This window comes from Coccidioides immitis, assembly GCF_000149335.2.
Source record: "Coccidioides immitis RS genomic scaffold supercont3.2, whole genome shotgun sequence".
In the NCBI taxonomy this organism is placed as follows: Eukaryota; Fungi; Ascomycota; class Eurotiomycetes; order Onygenales; family Onygenaceae; genus Coccidioides; species Coccidioides immitis.
The window spans coordinates 1,013,696-1,031,893 of NW_004504309.1; the positions used below are offsets into that span (position 1 = coordinate 1,013,696).

Below are 18,198 nucleotides of genomic sequence, written 5' to 3' on the forward strand. Positions count from 1 at the left end.
ATCACCTGACAATATAGCTAAGCTTCAGCAATATCCAGCCTCTATAGCATCTAGTCTTCAGAGCACTGTGCTGTTAATATTATTGGTGAACTTATCCCAATTCTTGTAGATATTTAAAGTATGGCAAAGCTTTTGTGCTACCTACAGGCTCTCTACTTTTAATTATATAGCATCAATCCTGTTAATATCTCATGTAGTGACAAGTCTATTCTTGATCTTTTGTATATCAATGCAACATCATTCAATATTCAGGGTAATCTTTCAAGCATCATGGAAATCAGCTTCAAAATTGGCATGTGTAACATGTTGCCAAGCTCTGAATCTTTCAACATATTAATAGAAATGGGCCACTAAGTCAGTAACCACATCAGTCACTTGCATCAGTGTATTCATTAGCTCAATCTGTAGGCTGTAGCAACAGTGCAAAGCTTGATTATCAATGTATTTCATAGCTACTGTTAGATTATTGAAGAAATGGCCATTCAGGTTGACTCTACTGTCTCTGATAATGACCAGACCTTGGTTTGCAGGTGCAGGGGCTAGAGGAGGCAAGTTGCTTTGTCCAGCCATTTTGAAGAATATTGGTGATTCAAAAAGAATTGCAAATGTCAGAATAACAAAATAGAAGACAAGAAGAAGTGTTGAAAATGTTAAATCTGTGAAAAGAATCAAGCTTGAATGTAAAAGATAGTAGAAGCTTCAGGAAAGAAAAATCAGTTTTTAAATATCTTCTGAAAAATTCAGAAAAAGTGAAGGCTTCTGCAAATAATAAAGAAAGAGAAACTTCCCAAATAAGCAAGCAAAAACTTTACTTTGCAGGCAAATAAAAGAAATCTTTCAAAAGAGCAAGCAAAAACTTCACTTTGCAGGCAAATAAAAGAAATCTTCCAAAAGAGCAAGCAAAAACTTCACTTTTGCAAACAAAACACAACAAATTAAACATCTTGTGAAGATATAACAACAGCAAAGCTCCAGTCATCTGGTATAACAGTTAGTAATTGTGTTTGCTTCATTTCTTCTTGATTATTTTCATTTTTGCTCTTACTCTGATCTTGGTCATCCTCTCTATCCAAGAAGCTAACATCTGAGGAACTGCTAGAGAGAATATTAGACTGGCTTCTTGTGGCATATTTTTGAGAAACATTCTCCATCTCTTCATCTGAATCTGCTGGACTATTACTGAGCTGCTCCATTCCAGATCTTATAAGATACTTCTTTAATCTGCCTCCTGCAATAGATTCTTTGATTTCAGTGCCATCTAATTCTTCAAGATGATAGGAACCTAGTTCTTGATTGGCAGACTTAACTCTATTGGATTCTAGCCATTAAAAGTACAGGATGTTGTTTCTAGACATATTCTGTTCTTCTTTGGTATTGTGAAGCAAGACAAGATCTCTGAATTGAAGAGAGTTGATCCAAATATTATGAGTATCATTAAAGTATTTCTTATTCTTAGTGTATATTCAGAGCTGATGATGTACTGCTTCCAGAACATCCTCATCTCATCATTTAATTTAGTGTGCATACATCAGAAGAAGATCTTCAGTTGTTTGAACATTTCATTATGAAATTGTTTGTCAAGTGAGAATCTCAAGTTTAACTGAAAGAACTGTCTTCTGGCCTATTAGTAATCTATAAGAGAAGATACCAGTACTAGCCTTAGTCATTATTCAATCTGCCATCAGAATTACAGAAAGATATTTAATTCAATTTCTTCCAGTACTATTGGTGACTTTAGCTAATTCATCAGTCAAAGACTTATAACCAACTTCTACCATATCATTTGCAGAAGAATTATAGGGTGAAATAATAATGCATTTGATGTTGAATTTCTTCAGTAAGGTCTCCATAACATTCTTATTCTCTGATTCTCCATTCATAACAAATTTGGCAGGCAGGCCCCATTAATAGATGATATTCTCATAAAGAAATTTGGCCACAGCTTCAGCTGTTGCCTTCTTTAATGCTCTAGCTTCCACTCATTCAGTGAAGTTACATCTTGCAACAACCAAATAATTTCATTCTCAACAGAAAGGCATATGTTTGATATCTATCTCAACTTTCTTTCAACAGATAGAAGCCCAGATAGAATGAAGCTCTTCACTTAATCTTTATGAATCTCTTTGTTGACATTGAGAACAGTACTTTATATAAGCAGACATGTCTTTATACATCTCTGACCACCAGTATCAAGCTTGTAAGATAGAGTATGTTCTCTCTCACTCTTTATAGTCAAATTTATCATGCATCATATGTAAAATTTGTTTATATTGTTCTTTGTTGTCCACAACACATCTTAGAGACACATCAGATTCTGCTCATCTAAATAGTTGATCAGCCTCCACCATATATTTAATTGCTTTCTTTCAGAATCTCATGTACTTCTTTCCTTCCATGCCCAATAATTTTGATAGAGTGGTTAGATACCATGCAATTTTCTCCAATTCTTCTGAATATATGAAGTCCAGTATCCTAAGGTCTTCACTATTGAGAGCTTGGCCAGCTAAAACTCTTATAGAATTCATAAAGGCAAACAGATCTTCATCTTCTTCAGATTCAGGTTGTTCTCCAGTATCTAGTTCTCAGCAAGACAGTCTATCAGCAGCTGTGTGTTTCATTTCAGGAATATGTTTAACAGTAAAATCAAAGAGACATATTCAAGCTATTCAATTAGTAATCAAAGCTTCTGGAACATCTGTAGCAGTTCTATTAAGTTGGGTGACAAGAGTTTTTGCATCAATTTCCAAGGTAAAGAGTACTCTATAGATATAGTGTTGGAATTTCTTGAAGACTTTCAAAACAGCTCTGCATTCTTATTTGCCAGCATTATATGTTTTCTCTGAATTATTCCATACTCTGGATTTATATCATGTGGAATGTTGAGCCTCTTATTGCTTCTGAATAATGCATTCTCCCCATTCTAATCCACTGGCATTAACAGTTACAGTGATAAGCAAAGGATCTTGTCCATAATTGATTGAAAGAACAATAGAGAATGAATATAACTTTTTCTTCAAAAGCATAAAGATGTCATTTTGCTTTTCAGTTCATGATCATATAATATTTCATTAAAGCAGATAATATAAAGGTTTGGTTATTCAACTGTAATACTCTGTAAGTATTCAGAAATATCCAGCAAGTTCTAGAAATTCTTATAATTCTGTAACACTTGTAGAAGTAGGTCAATTTGTAATTTTAGCCACCTTAGTTTTCTCAGATCATCATTTATTATAGTTACAGATCCATCCAACAACATTGACTCTAGACATGCAGAATTGAGATTTGATGCTGGAGATTCTAGCTCCAGAGATTTTAACAAGCCATAGAATATAGTCCAGATTCTGCAGATGGTCATAAATAAATCTTCTTATTTCTGAAAGAACTTCAGTTTCATCTTTAACATATGATCTCTTTACTTCAAGATCATTCATAAAGACTCAAGCAATCTCTGGAAAAACTTCTTGTATAATCTTCATTATCCCACATTGGGCTTGAGCTGACAAATTCATTACCTCTTGGACTAAAGTTGTATGGTAAAAGAGCCCAATAGAGATTATAATGGCTGTCATATTTCTGCTCTCTTCAGCTAATGAAAAATTATCATATTCAGAGAACAAGTCATATAGGCTAGCTATAACAAGTCTGCTGAAGTCTTCAGTGTATTCATTAATATTAGAAGAAATAAAAGCATCTCAAATAGTAACTTTGTTGTACATATGTGCTGTGTTAACTAAACAATATTTGCCTTTCTGTTTCTTTGCAATCAGAAAATAGAGGTTGATATATGAATCATGGCAAGGCTTTAATGTTTTAGCTTCTAACCTGTTCTGAATGATTTTAATTAGCTTATCATGTAGAGCATGAGAAATTTGGTAAGTCTTAGTCTGCCAAGCTTCATGAGATACTGTCTTAATAACCTGCAGAGGCAAGCATTCAGAATGAATGTCATATAGATCTTTGAATGATTACATCAATGTCTCTTCACATTTATAAAGAACTGATATGAAAAATTCCTTCTTCTAACTTGTTAGTTCAAATCCAATTTTGAGCTTCTTAATTCTCTCATTTGTTAGCTGTTCTCCAACAGGAAAAGATGCAATTCTAGATCTAATATAGTTATCAAATTTACAATTAAATATGATGTGTTTCTTCTCAGAAAAATACTTATCCAAACAAACATTCATTCAATTATCTAGGCCTTCCAGTTTGCTTCCATCAGATTTTCCAGATGCTAATGATCTTATCTTATCAGCTTTTCACTTATAAGCAGTGCACACTCTCCAGGCTTCTGAAGAAGATAGTCTAATGTCTCAGCCACTATTGAAAATGTCAACTTGACACAATTTCTTCATGACAAAATCATGATTTTTGTTCAGAGATCTGTAAATTGATTGAGCACTTTGTGAAATAGGTTTTTGAATTAAGCTGGAATTAATATCATGTGTATAATATTTGCAGTGAGCCATAATGCTGTCTGAATCAGGAAGTGGAGGACAGAAAATCCAAACTTCTGATATAAAATTATTCTTGTTCTCTGATTGATCCATTTGATTCACCAGTGTGCTGGTCAATTCAATTAGGCTTAGCATGCGTTTGGATTCACCATCACTGGAACTATATTTCTCCTTATCACTATAGTCACCAATGCCAGTACTGCTGCCAATGCTCTCAACTTCTCTATTCTTTTCAATCTTCTGATCTTCAATCTTCTCATCATTAATTCTTATATCCATCATCTTTATCACATTTTCTTCATTCTCTTCAGGCCTTGTATTCACAGGCATCTGCCTGATTAAATACCTGTTGAATTATTTAAATGATTACTGTTCAATTTATCAGTTGCATATCTCATATTGCTTGAGCTTGGCTTAAAGTCTTCAAAAACTAGACAATACATTCATTTCTTGTTATAAATTTTACAGTTCACTTCTCTGTCATCTGAAGTGTTGCATCCCCAACAGACAGCAAATTGTCAAGATCTTCCAAGAATAAGTTGCTGATCTCCTCCCTCAAATATAAGAAAAGAGGTATAAGTAATAATATCTCTGATCTGAACAGGCACTTCATCACAAAATGTGTAAAAAGAAGTAACTTCTCTCATTTGAACAATTATAGTCACTTACAGCTTATTTTCCATCAGCAGATTTAACATTTCAGCATACTTTCAAGACAACAAATTGATTTCTGAACCAGTATCAATCAATGTCATTAATTCTTGTTGGTTTATAGTGACTGGCACATATAACAAATACATTCCATATGCTGTTTTGGATTTTGGTACCATTGTAGTGGGATTCCAGTACCATATTAGGACAAAGGTTGTTCCGGTCTGAGGCACAAAACCCCCCCAGCTACTATCTCTGAGCTATATAAATCACCCATAGCCTTTGCATCTTGCTCAATACCTTTGTGCACCTTTGTACTTTTCTACACACTCATTTTTTATTGCTAGTTTGGTTATTAGTTAGAGAATATGAAGATCTCTTGTTCATGAAGCTTGCCACTGTTTCTCATTAGAGCTGCCTGTGTTTAGAGTGGTATCCAGTTCCAGAATTTCCCGTCCCAGTCCCAGATTCCTGTCCCAATTCCTGTCCCGAGGACAGGATCAGGTTGAAGCTCAGCTTAATGGGATGGGACTGGGTTGTTTAACAGCATATTGGGACAGTTCCGTGGGAACTGGGATTGGGATGGGATTGGGACCAGGATCAAAATCTAGCTAGTAGGATGGGCCCGGGACCTGACATGACAAAATGGGATAGGACCAGGATTTCAATATTGTATATGAGATGGGACCAGTAAAGTGTAGGATGGGACCAGGAACTCCAGTCCCATTTGTGTTGTCAAAAAGTAACAAAATTTGGTAATGGTCCTAACATAATTTTATCAATTTATTCAACTTCAGAAAAGTACTGAAATTTGGTAATGCTCTTTGCATAATTGGATCATATTGCAAGCTATTAGCTACTTGAGTCTATCTATTGATAATGTTGATATATTTCCTGTTTCTCATCTGAATTAAGTAGTGGATTTAGCAGGCTTGCAATCTCTTCCTGTACAATCTCTGGGGTATCTTGATCATCTTGATTATCTTGAATGACTTTCTTGACCAACTTCTCATATGATATGAGTGCTTCATCTAGCATATGCATCTTATCTCCATGTTTAAGCAGCATGATCTTCTTGATTGTAGATGCATGGAGCTGCAATTATTGATAATGACATGTATCCCAAGCAACATTGAAAATCCATTCTACTCTAACTTCTGTCAAAGATATAGCCAGAATGTCTTTTGCCATCTGAGTAACAGTTGGAAAATCAGGCTCTAGCATTCTCCACTGTTTCAGAATTGGAGCTCAAGATGATGTCAAATTCTTGTTATTTAAATATCACTCCATTTCATTTTGGAAATTTGCTTGTCTTTGATAGGGTCTCTCAAAAATCATTTGCTCAATATTCTAGAGAAGTTAGCAGAGAAGAAATCAGAATAATACTTATAACAAACATACATCATTCACATCAAGTATTACTTCTCTTGGCTGTTCATATTTCTCATAATACTTTTTGTAAAACCTCAAAATATATTGTTGATATGTTTCACACTCATCACTGGTCCAATCCTCTGAATCATATGCTCTCATGTGGCATGATGGATGGAGGGCAGCAGCTACAGCTAGCAGCTCACTCTTTAGATGCTCAGTATCACTATAGTATTTCTGGAATTTCAAGTTGGCAGCTTTAATAGCTTCTTGAATGTTCTCTCTTGTTATCAACTGTTGAGTCTTGTCCTTCTCTCTTTCTAAATGCTGGAAAAGATAATTGTATGTTGCCCATACCAGATAAATTGTTGAGTCTGTTGTTTTGGACAGTATCTTGGTAAATTAACTGAATGACTGCAACAGTTCAATCATATACTCTAGCTGCTTCCAGTCATGATCCAATAAGCAAAGTCTTTAGTATTTTGATGATAAGTTCTGGATTCATGAGTTCACAGCTTGTCAAAGCAACAAGGCACAAACACACATCTTATAGATGGAATTCTATCTTGTGTGAACATCTTGGATCATCTTGTGCTGGTTCTCTTGTTGATATTCTCAGAAACATGCAGCAAGTTGGGGGGAGATATTGATTGCATTGACAACAAGATGAATCTATTATCAAGCAAAGATTAGTAAATCAACTCAAGTATATCAAGACCATTATCAAATTTTGTTATCTTTCTAAGAGTATTTGTAAATGTGTCTGTTGATGCTAGATCATCAGTAATTGAGCTCTTATCAAAGATAGTGGGTAGAGTATTATTGTCTGGCTGAATCTTGAGATTGCAAACCAGCTCTTGAACCACAAGTTAAATTATATAAGCAAGACAGAGTATTGTTCCATTCTCTGCATTCCAATCAGTTGTCTTGTTCAACTGCTGCAATGCTGGCCTTAACTGATGTGTAAGATGTGCTTGCATGGTATCATTATTTGATGCATTGTTACTTGTAATTGCAAGAAGATTGCTCTCAAGTCTTCATGCTGCTAGTGATTATTGGAGAATTTCTGCCATATTCTTGCCAGTATAAGCACTCTCTAAACTTTTAAAATCCAGTAAATGCTTACAGTACTCCCAATTCTTTGTAATGTAATAATTATTAATTGCCATAAAGGCAAGATTATTGGGACTTGTCCAATTATCCACTGCCAGAGATACCTTGATTATTGGGTCATGGTTAAAGAGAAGATTTCAGAATAGCTGATTGTACATATCATTCATGACCTGATATAATGTTCCTCATGTGGGTATCTGTAAAGCCATTGCAGAATTGAGTATGATTATTAATGTGCAGAATGCTGGATTCTCAATAGCACAAAATGAGAGATTCAAGAATATTAATGTTTGCACAAGCTGCTGGAGGAAATTGTCTCAATTATATTCAGGAACAGGCAGATCTGAATCTGTTCAAGAATGCTTCAGAAACTGTTGCTAAGACACCAGGACCATTACTAAAATTCATTACATTTGGGAAATTAGAATCCATGATCTACCATCATGTTAACCAGAGTGTTATTCTGTCCATCATCAGTTTTTGTACAATCTTTGCTTGTTAAATGCTTCTTCAGACCACTTGTATCATTTCAAGAAAAGCTTGAATAACTGAGAAAGGTTTGGCAATGCTTGCAAATCACTTCTGAAGTGCTCTTAGAATGCTCTGCCACCTGATCAAATTTTGACCAAAAATCAGAATGGTGTTGCTTTGCCTTTCAGTTGGGGTCACCATGCTTCTTATCATTAATCAACTGAGCAGCTTCAGTAGTCAACCATCAAGTAATAAACAACTTATGATGCAGCTCCTTCCACAATACAAATTGTTTTTTTTCATGTTGAACTATGATCAATTCTGAAGAAATCTCTGTAGATTTTGCTTGTTTGCTGGCTTCAGCCATTAGATTTTTCTTTTTTTTTTTTTTTTTTTCACAATCAAATTGATTTTTCTCTAAGTTCTGTCTTAGTCAAAAAAGTAACAAAATGTGGTTAGAGCCCACACAAAATTTGACAATCTCTAGATAGTTAGTCTCATTTTACTCTGTAAGTACAGCAACCAACTACAAAATCTTCTTCTTCTACAAAATGGAACATTCTTCTTCAGGAAAATAAAACATTTTGTCAATTTAATAGTACCCCATTCTCAAATTAATATGAAAAAAGAACTAAAAACCTAACTTCCTTCTCTAGATATCAATAATCCAATCATCCTCTGTCTCATTGTCCTCCTCATCATTCTCATCAGAGAACACTACAATCTCAAAATCATCTTCCTTCATCTTCTCTTGGGCAGGTGAGCTGTTGTTGTCTTCACTCAGACCCTGTAATTGGTTCAGGAATCCTCTCATCTTCTTCTCAACCCCCTCTCTTGACACACCAACCACAGCAAGACAATCATGATTATGGGCCATGATCTTGGCCTCAAGCCTGGCTATCATTTGGCAGAATCAGGCCTCTCTATGTGCAGCAATAGGATGCTGTGCCTGGCTTGTTTTGGCCTAAATATGTCAGAACTGTTACCAAATTTTGTTACTTTTGGATTCTACCTTCTTTTTCTGTCAAGCTTCATTCTCAGCCTCTGTAGCCTCTTCTCAGCAATGCTTCTTCTCTTTCTCCCTCTTCTTTTACTGAGAGACCATGAGCTGGTGCTCATGGTACTTCTTTGACTTATTCTTGACAAATTGCTTGGCCATCAACTCTTCAATGGCTTTATCTTCAATTGTCTTGTAATCCTTCTCACTACTATTCTGTCTGCAATGGATGTTAATATGATTCAACACAAACTACTGAGAGTGCATACCACTTATGTTTTGCTTGGATTCTCTTCAGCATGTCATGACATGCCTTGTAATCTGTCTCTCCTGTCTTGAATATGTCTTTTTGATGGCCTTTCAAGACCTGACAGTGCTCCCATGCCACATGGGTCTTCTCTCTTATTGAATATTATTTTGGCCCCATCTTCACAATTATATGCAATGAGTTGAATTGCTGGCTACAGAATAATGAGATTATAGAGTATATTGATCAAGTACTTGCATAGAATGATTACTATACACATTATTTACATTCTACAGGCATATTGCTATGGGCAAGCTCAACACATTGTTGCTATGCTGGCTACAGGATAATGGGATTATAGAGTGTATTGATCAAGTACTGTAGAATGGTTACTATACACATTATTTACATTCTACAGACATGTTGCTATGGGCAAGATCAATGCATTGTTGCTATGCTGGCTACAGAATAATAATATCAGGTCAGTCTCTCTTCTCTTCTCTTTCTCTTCCTCTTCTTCTTCTTTCTCTTCAGAACTAATATTGATGATTCCCCTCTTCTTCTTCTTCTCCCTCCACCACCTTTTTATTTACTGCACTTCAACATCTGCATGTACAACAAACATATACTGCGACAAAATGAGTTGTGTTAAGAAATGAGTGCTTGCAGAATACTGCTCTGGTGCACATTGTTTACTGACAAGATGTTAGTTTTCTCTGTGCATGTCCATTTCACACAGCTGGAGAGAAGTGGCACAAGACTGTATTAAAAGAATGGGCCCTAAAGAAGAGCAATTGGCATAAAGCTAATAAAGATATTGACCTGGCCAACTTTGATCAGGAGAATCCCTGCCTCCACCCCCCTGTTCAAAATTGAAAGGCCAGCACTCATATGTCAAAAAGTAACAATTTTTGGTAACAGTCTTGATGCTAATTGGTGAAAATAGGTGCCATTAAGAAAATCTGCCACTTCCAGAGCTCTACTGAGCTAATCTTGCCAGTGGCCCTGTTCCAGTAATTGGTTCAGGAAATTACTTTGTCCTGTCATCAAGAACATGAATATTACTGGCAATGTACTGTCATTGAGTCACTTCAGAAGACAGCTGAAGTAATCTTGTGTGCTCTATTTGAGTGTAAGTCATTCTTAGTAATGGCATCAACAATTATACTGAGTAATATAGGCTCTGTTATGACAATGGTGCACTGTAAGCACATTACAGTCAATGCCAATGATATGAAGCTTGTTCTTGGTATTAGTGCCAAAATCAGGTCAAACTATTTCAGCCTGATTGATGTGCCTGATCACCCTGCCCCTGCTGCCACTACCTGCTGCCTGTGTGCTGCTTCTACCCTGCCAACTACTGCTGCCATCTCCCTGCCTTCTCTTGGTGCTGTCAGGATCTCTGCCTGTCAAATGGTGGGTATTAGAGCCTCTGTCCAGTTCACAAAGCTGGTTCTGGAGAAGCAGAAGGAGGAGGAGAAGAAGGAGAAGAAGAGAGAGAAGAAGAATAATAATGATAATGAAGATGATGATGATGATGATTAACTTGTTATTTAGGCAGTTTCTGTTTGTTTACTGGCTTCAGCTATTAGTTAGTTTTAATACTTTGTTTCTTTTAACAATCAAATTGATTTTTCTATGGGTTCCGCCTTCATCAAAAAAGTAATGAAATTTGGTAACAGTCCACACAAAATTTGATCAGTTTGACTCTTTCCTATGAATTTGACATGATGGGACCAGGAATTCTGGTCCCATCCTGGTCCCACTATGGACCCAGCCAGGATGGAAAATGGGAGTCTACCATCTCTGCTGGAATGGAATGTGGGACATAATTTTCTATTTGAGGATGGGACCAGGAAATAATTTCTGGAATAGGAATGGGAACAGAACCTCAAGCTCTTGAGTGGGATGGGACATGGGACTGAGATTTCATATTTGGGATCCTGGCTGTTTCTAAATTCAGGACAGGGACCAGGTTCAATGGGAAATGGAATCCTGTTCCAGTCCCGAATACCAGCCTACCTGTGTTAGTACAGGCTCTTTAGTACTATTATTTCTTATGAGCTTAGGTGTCTGTTAAGGCATGCTTCTCTGCTCTTACTACTCAGCCATTACCATCCTTACTATGTTGTGATTTTTCATCCTTCTTGCACTCTCACCATCTCAACCAACTTGCCTACTTTGACAAGACATCCCATTGTACCCCACTTCATTTGATGACCAAGCTGAGACCTGAAGATGATGATGTGGTGATTTGGTGGCTGCCAAGAAAGAAAAACAAATTCTGAGACACATGAAGCAATACACTATTTCAAGATAAGATCTTATGGACTAGGAATACAGTACTAATCAGGTTTTTGTTTAGGAATAAGATTAGGGAGCTTAGATTTGAATGGCTCTTATCTAAAGCTTGCCCAATAAATAGGTTTTTTGGAAAGATATTGAATCATTAAGAAACAACAGAACATACTGTGTGACATGACTAAAGATCAAGAAATCAAGAAATCAGAATCAGAATCAACTATGGTTGAAGGTACTACAGAATCATATGTGACTATGTCACAAGGTGAGGACAGGAGAATTGTGGTTCACTCCCACATTCCTATATCTTCTCCTGGCACAGCAAATGCATCTTGGTTTGATGGCAGAGATGCTATCTTGTTTATTGAAAGGTTTTATCAAATGTGCAAGAATTATAGAGTAATTGACTCTAAGAACATTATTGAATAGTTGGCTAGGTACTGTGTTACATGGATTAGAGAATGGATGAAGACCTTAGAAGACTACAAGGAAGATAATTGAGAAGTATTCTCTAAAGAGATTATTCATGAATTTCATGATCAGAACATTACTTACAAGATTCACCATCAGAATTATCTTCAAGCAATTACAAAGAAACCACATGCTTGGGATAGTAACATTCACATCTATGTTTGAGAATACACTACTATTGCCAGTACAGTACAAGCCAATGGAAGGCTTGATGAATTCATTAAGATGTCTTGATTCCTTCAGAGGCTGCCCAAGAAGCTCTGGAATAAGATTATTGACAAGGCAAAGCTCAATCTTTCAGATGATATGTCACCTATTAATTTTAGAAAGGTTGTTTGAGTGACCATGGATTTGATTAACCAGTATGAAGGGAATAAGAAGATCTTTAAAGAAGATGAAATGAAGCAGAAGAAAATGAAGAAGCTTGATGAGTGATATCAATTAGCTAACAAACCTCCTACAGTTAAGGCTCCAAAGAAAACAGCTAGTTCTGTAAAGACTGAAGAATCTGAATTGAAATCCAAAGCCAAGAGCTCTGAGAGCACTAATATTGAAGCTGCAATTAAAAAGATGACCAATGAGTTTACAAATTTGGCATTGGCCATAAGAGTACAGTCAAATCAGATACAAGAGAATTCTGATCAGTACTATATGCTGCAGAGAGAAGAGCCTCCAAAACCCATACCAAATTATACAACAAATGTGACTACTAATTCTGCAATAGTACAAGAGAACATCCAATCACAATTAGTCAATTCTTATGTGGCTTGAAATGGTTCACCAATGACAAGCTATCATTCTAGTGGCTGAGAAGAAGCTCAAACTGAAGAAATTTCAACACATCCCTCATACTTTTACTGTGGAAAACCTGAACACCATCAATCTCAGTATTATGAATACCAATCTGATGCAAATAATGGGTTCTGTCATATTAATGATGAAGGGAACTTGTGCATGGGTTCTCCTGGTCAAAACTATTGAGTTGTCACTTCTAAACCTGGAATACCAAACATGTATATTATATGGTCTATAAGAGAGGATGAATGGGCAATTCTGGAGTCAACAAGCCCTAAAAAGAAGATCAATCAGCAAGAAGAGACACCTCCAGCAAATTCAACCAGTGTGAAGGTCCAAGCAGGACAACTTGCATACCTAATGTCTGATGGAGAATCTGATTCAGATAAGGAATATGAACCACTGGAAGAAAGAACATCAGTTAATGTTGGAACTGTTGAAGAAGCTAAGAACAGTCAAAAAGCTAAGATTGCAACACCCCATACTCAGCATACTAGACAATTTATTACCTACTGGGATAATCAAGCTAGTGTTAATGACAATATCATGAAAGACATTGAACCAATCAATCAGAAGAAGCCTGAAATTCAGAACAAGACCATGAAGAAACAAAGATCAAGATATTCTGCAACAGATCATTTATCCTCTCAGATTCACAATTCAACAGGTGCCAATGAATTAATGAGTCAAATTCTCAATAGGAAGGTCAAAGTGTCAGTCAAGAAGCTTATAGGTGTATTACTGAAGCTTCATCAAGCATTCTTCAGATCAGGTTGGAATAACAGTACTAGCAAAAGCCATGCAAAGGTTGGAGTCTCCAAACCAGTTCAGCCTGAGCTAAAGATTAATTCCAGTTGACTTACATCAAAGCCCATGGTACCAAAATCCAAAACAGCATATGGGATGCATTCATTATATGCACCAGTCAGTATAAACCAACAAGAATTAATGGTGTTGATTGATACTGGTTCAGAAATCAATTTGTTGTCTTGGAAGTATGCTGAAATGTTGAATCTGCCAATGAAAAATAAGCCACAAGTGACCATGGTTGTTCAAACAGGAGAAGTCACTTCTTTTTACACATTTTGTGACAAAGTGCCTGTTCAGATCAGAGATATTATTACCCATACCCCTTTCCTTATATTCAAGAGAGGGGATCAGCAACTTATTCTTGAAAGATCTTGACAATTTGCTGTCTGTTGGGAATGCAATACCTCAGATGACAGAGGAGTGAACTGTGAAATTTATAACAAGGAACAAACATGTCATCTAGTTTTTAAAGACTTTAAGTCAAGCTCAAGCAACATAAAATATACAACTGATAAATTAAACAGTGATCATTTAAACAATTCAACAGGTATTTAATCAGGTGAGTGCCCGTGGATACAAGGCCTGATGAGGATGAAGAAAATGTGATGAAGATGATGGGTATAAGAATTAATGATGAGAAGGTTGAAGGTCAGGAGGTTGAAAAGAATAGAGAAGTCAGAAGTATTGGCAGCAGTACCAGCATTGGTGACTTCAAAAGCGCGCTAAGTCTAATTGAATTGACCAGCACACTGGTGAATCAAATGGACCAATCAGAGGACAAGAATAATTTTGCATCAGGAGTTTGGATTTTCCATCCTCTACTTCCCAATCCAGACAGCATTACAGCTCACTGCAAACATTACACACACAATATTAATTCCAGCTTAATTCAAAAACCTATTCCACAAAGTGCTTGATCAATTTATGCATCTCTGAACAAAAATCATGATTTTGTCATGAAGAAATTGCATCAAGTTGACATTTTCAATAGTGGCTGGGACATCAGGCCACCTTCTTCAGAAGTCTGGAGAGTGTGTACTGCTTATAAGTAGAAAGCTGATAAGATAAGACCATTAGCACCTGGAAAATCTGATGAAAGCAAATCAGAAGGCCTAGATAATTAGATGGATGTTTGTTTGAACAAGTATTATTCTGAGAAGAAATATGTTGTATTTAATTGTAAATTTGATGACCACATTAGGTCTAGAATCACATCTTTTTCTGTTGGAGAATGGCTAACAAATGAGAGAATTGAGAAGCTCAAAATTGGATTTGAACTAACAAGTTGGGAGAAGAAATTTTTCATATCAGTTCTTTATAAATGTGAAGGGGTGTTGGCATGGTCATTCAAAGATCTATGTGATGTTCATTCTGAATACTTGCCTCCACAGATTATTAAGACAGAGCCTCATGAAGCTTGGCAGACTAAGACTTACTGAATTTCTTGTGCTCTATATGATAAGCTAATTAAAATCATTCAGAACAGGTTAGAAGCTAAAACATTGGAGCCTTGCCATGATTCATATACTAACCCCTATTTTCTGGTTGCAAAGAAACAGAAAGGCAAATATTGTTTAGTTGATGCAGCATATATATACAACAAAGTTACTATTCAAGATGCTTTTATTCCTTCTAATGTTGATGAATATGCTGAAGACTTTGGCAGACTTGTTATGGCTAGCCTATGTGACTTGTTCTCTGGATATAATAATTTTTCATTAGCTGAAGAGAGCAGGAATATGACAGCCATTGCAATTTCTATTGGGCTCTTTTGCCATACAACTTTAGTTCAAGGAGCAATGAATTTGCCAGCTCAAGCCCAATGCAGGATAATAAAGATTATATGAGAAGTTTTTCCAGAGATTGCTTAAGCCTTTATGGATGACCTTGAAGTAAAGGAATCACATATTAAAGATGAAACTGAAGTCCTTCCAGAAATAAGAAAATTTGTTTATAACCATCTGCAGAACCTGGATTATGTTCTATGGCTTGTTGAAATCTCTGGAGCTAGAATCTCCAGCACCAAATCTCAATTCTGCATGTCTGGAGTCAATATTGTTGGATGGATCTGCAACTATGACAGACAACAATCTGAGAAAACTAAGATGGCTAAAATTGCAAATTGGCCTACTTCTACAAGCATTACAGAATTACAAGAATTTCTAGAGCTTGCTGGATATTTCTGAATACTTATAGAGCATTACAGTTGGATAACCAAACCTTTACATTATCTGCTTTGACAAAACATTATATGATCATGAACTGAAGAGCAAAATGATATCTTTATACTTTTGAAGAAAAAGTTATGTTCATTTTCTATTATTCTTCCAATCAATTATGGACAAGATTCTTTGCTTATCACTGTAGCTGTTGATGCCAGTGGATTAGAATGGGAAGAATGCATTATTCAGGAGCAATGAGGGGCTTGACATTCTACATGATACAAATCCAGAATATGGAATGATTCAGAGAAAACATATAATGCTGGCAAACAAGAATGCAGAGCTGTTTTGAAAGCCTTCAAGAAATTCTAACACCATATCTATAAAGTACTCTTTATCTTGAAAATTGATGCAAAAACTCTTGTCACCCAACTTAATAGAACTGCTACAGATGTTCCAGAAGCTTTAGTTACTAATTGAATAGCTTGAATACATCTCTTTGACTTTACTGTTAAACATGTTCCTGGAATGAAACACACAGCTGCTGACAGACTATCTTGCCAAGAACTAGATACTGGGGAACAACCTGAATCTGAAGAAGATGAAGATCTGTTTGTCTTTATGAATCTTATAAGAGTTTTAGCTGGCCAAGCTCTCAATAGTGAAGATCTTAGGATACTGGACTCCACATATTCAGAAGAATTGAAGAAAATTGCATAATATCTAACCACTCTATCAAAACCATTGGGCATGGAAGAAAAGGAGTACACAAGATTCTGAAAGAAAGCAATTAAATATGTGGTGAAGGCTGATCAACTATTTAGATGAGTGGAATCTGGTGTGCCTCTAAGATATGTTGTGGACAACAAAGAACAATGTGAACAAATTTTACACATGATGCATGACAAATTTGGCCATAAAGAGTGAGAGGGAACATACTCTACCTTACAAGCTTGATACTGGTGGTCAGAAATATATAAAAATGTGTCTGCTTATATGAAGCACTGTTCTCAATGTCAATAAAGAGATTTGCAAAGATTAAGTGAAGAGCTTCATTCTATCTGAGCTCCTATCTGTTGGAAGAAAGTTGAGATGAATATCAAATACATGTCTTTCTGTTGAGAATGAAATTATTTGGTTGTCACAAGATGTGACTTTACTGGATGGGTGGAAGCTAGAGCATTGAAGAAGACAACAGCTGAAGCTGTGATTAAATTTCTTTATGAGAATATCATCTGTTGATGAGGCCTGCCTGCCAAATTTGTTATGAATGGAGGACCAGAGAATAAGAATGTTGTGGAGATCTTACTGAAGAAATTCAACATCAAACACATTGTTATTTTGCTCTATAATTCTTCTGCAAATAATATGGTGGAAGTTGGTCATAAGTCTTTAGCTGATGAATTAGCTAAAGCCACCAATGGTACTGAAAGAGATTGAATTAAACATCTTCCTGTAATTCTGATGGTGAATTGAATGACAACTAAGGCTAGTACTGGTATCTCCTCTTATAGATTGCTAATGGGCCAGGAGGCAGTTCTTCCAGTTGAACTTGAGATTTTCACTTGGCAAACAATTCCATGGTAAAATGTTCAAACAACTGAAGACCTTCTTCTGATGTGTGCATGCCAAATTAAATGACAAGATGAGAATGTTCTGGAAGCAGCATATCATCAGCTCTGAACATATGCTAAGAATAAGAAATACTTTGATGATACCCATAATATTTGGACCAACTCTCTTTAACCTGGAGACCTTGTCTTGCTTCACAATATCAAAGAAGAACAGAATATGTCTAGAAATAACACTCTGTACTTTTAATGGCTAGAACTCTATAGAGTTAAGTCTGCTAATCAAGAACTAGGTTTCTATCATCTTGAAGAGTTAGACAGCACTGAAATCAAAGAATCTATTGCAGGAAGCAGATTAAAGAAGTATCTTATGAGATCTGGAATGAAGCAGCTCAGTGATAGTTCAGCAGATTTAGATGAAGAGATAGAGAATGTTTCTCAAAGATATGCCACAAGAAGCCAGTCTAATATTCTCTCTAGTAGTTCCTCAGATGTTAGCTTCTTGGATAGAGGAGATGATCAAGCTGAGACTGAGAGCAAAAATAAAAATGATCAAGAAGAAATAGAGCAAATGTGATTATCAACTGTTATACTAGATGACTGGAGCTTTGCTGTTGTTATACCTCCACAAGATGTGTAATTTGTTGTATTTTGTTTGCAAAAGTGAAGTTTTTGCTTGCTCTTTTGAAAGGTTTCTTTTATTTGTCTGCAAAGTGAAGTTTTTGCTTGCTTATTTGGGAAGTTTCTCTTTCTTTGTTATTTGCAGAAGCCTTCACTTTTTCTG

The 18,198-nt window shown here is 36.0% G+C and overlaps 3 protein-coding genes across 3 annotated transcripts; 2 read left to right on the plus strand and 1 right to left on the minus strand.

Annotated features, from left to right (window-relative positions):
* Positions 1-935: 935 nt before the first annotated feature.
* CIMG_12994 (uncharacterized protein) lies at positions 936-1,501 on the minus strand (the record flags this gene model as incomplete). Its single annotated transcript, XM_001241942.2, has 2 exons — positions 936-1,308; positions 1,482-1,501. 2 exons carry the CDS (start codon positions 1,499-1,501, stop codon positions 936-938), a joined length of 393 nt encoding a protein of 130 aa, XP_001241943.2.
* An 8,997-nt stretch (positions 1,502-10,498) lies between these two features.
* On the plus strand, positions 10,499-10,849 carry CIMG_12995 (uncharacterized protein; the record flags this gene model as incomplete). The annotated part of the gene is made up of 1 exon (XM_001241947.1): positions 10,499-10,849. One exon carries the CDS (start codon positions 10,499-10,501, stop codon positions 10,847-10,849), a length of 351 nt encoding a protein of 116 aa, XP_001241948.1.
* Positions 10,850-13,087: 2,238 nt separating this feature from the next.
* CIMG_12996 (uncharacterized protein) lies at positions 13,088-13,729 on the plus strand (the record flags this gene model as incomplete). The annotated part of the gene is made up of 1 exon (XM_001241949.1): positions 13,088-13,729. The coding sequence occupies one exon, from the start codon at positions 13,088-13,090 to the stop codon at positions 13,727-13,729; it is 642 nt and encodes a 213-aa protein (XP_001241950.1).
* Positions 13,730-18,198: the final 4,469 nt, after the last annotated feature.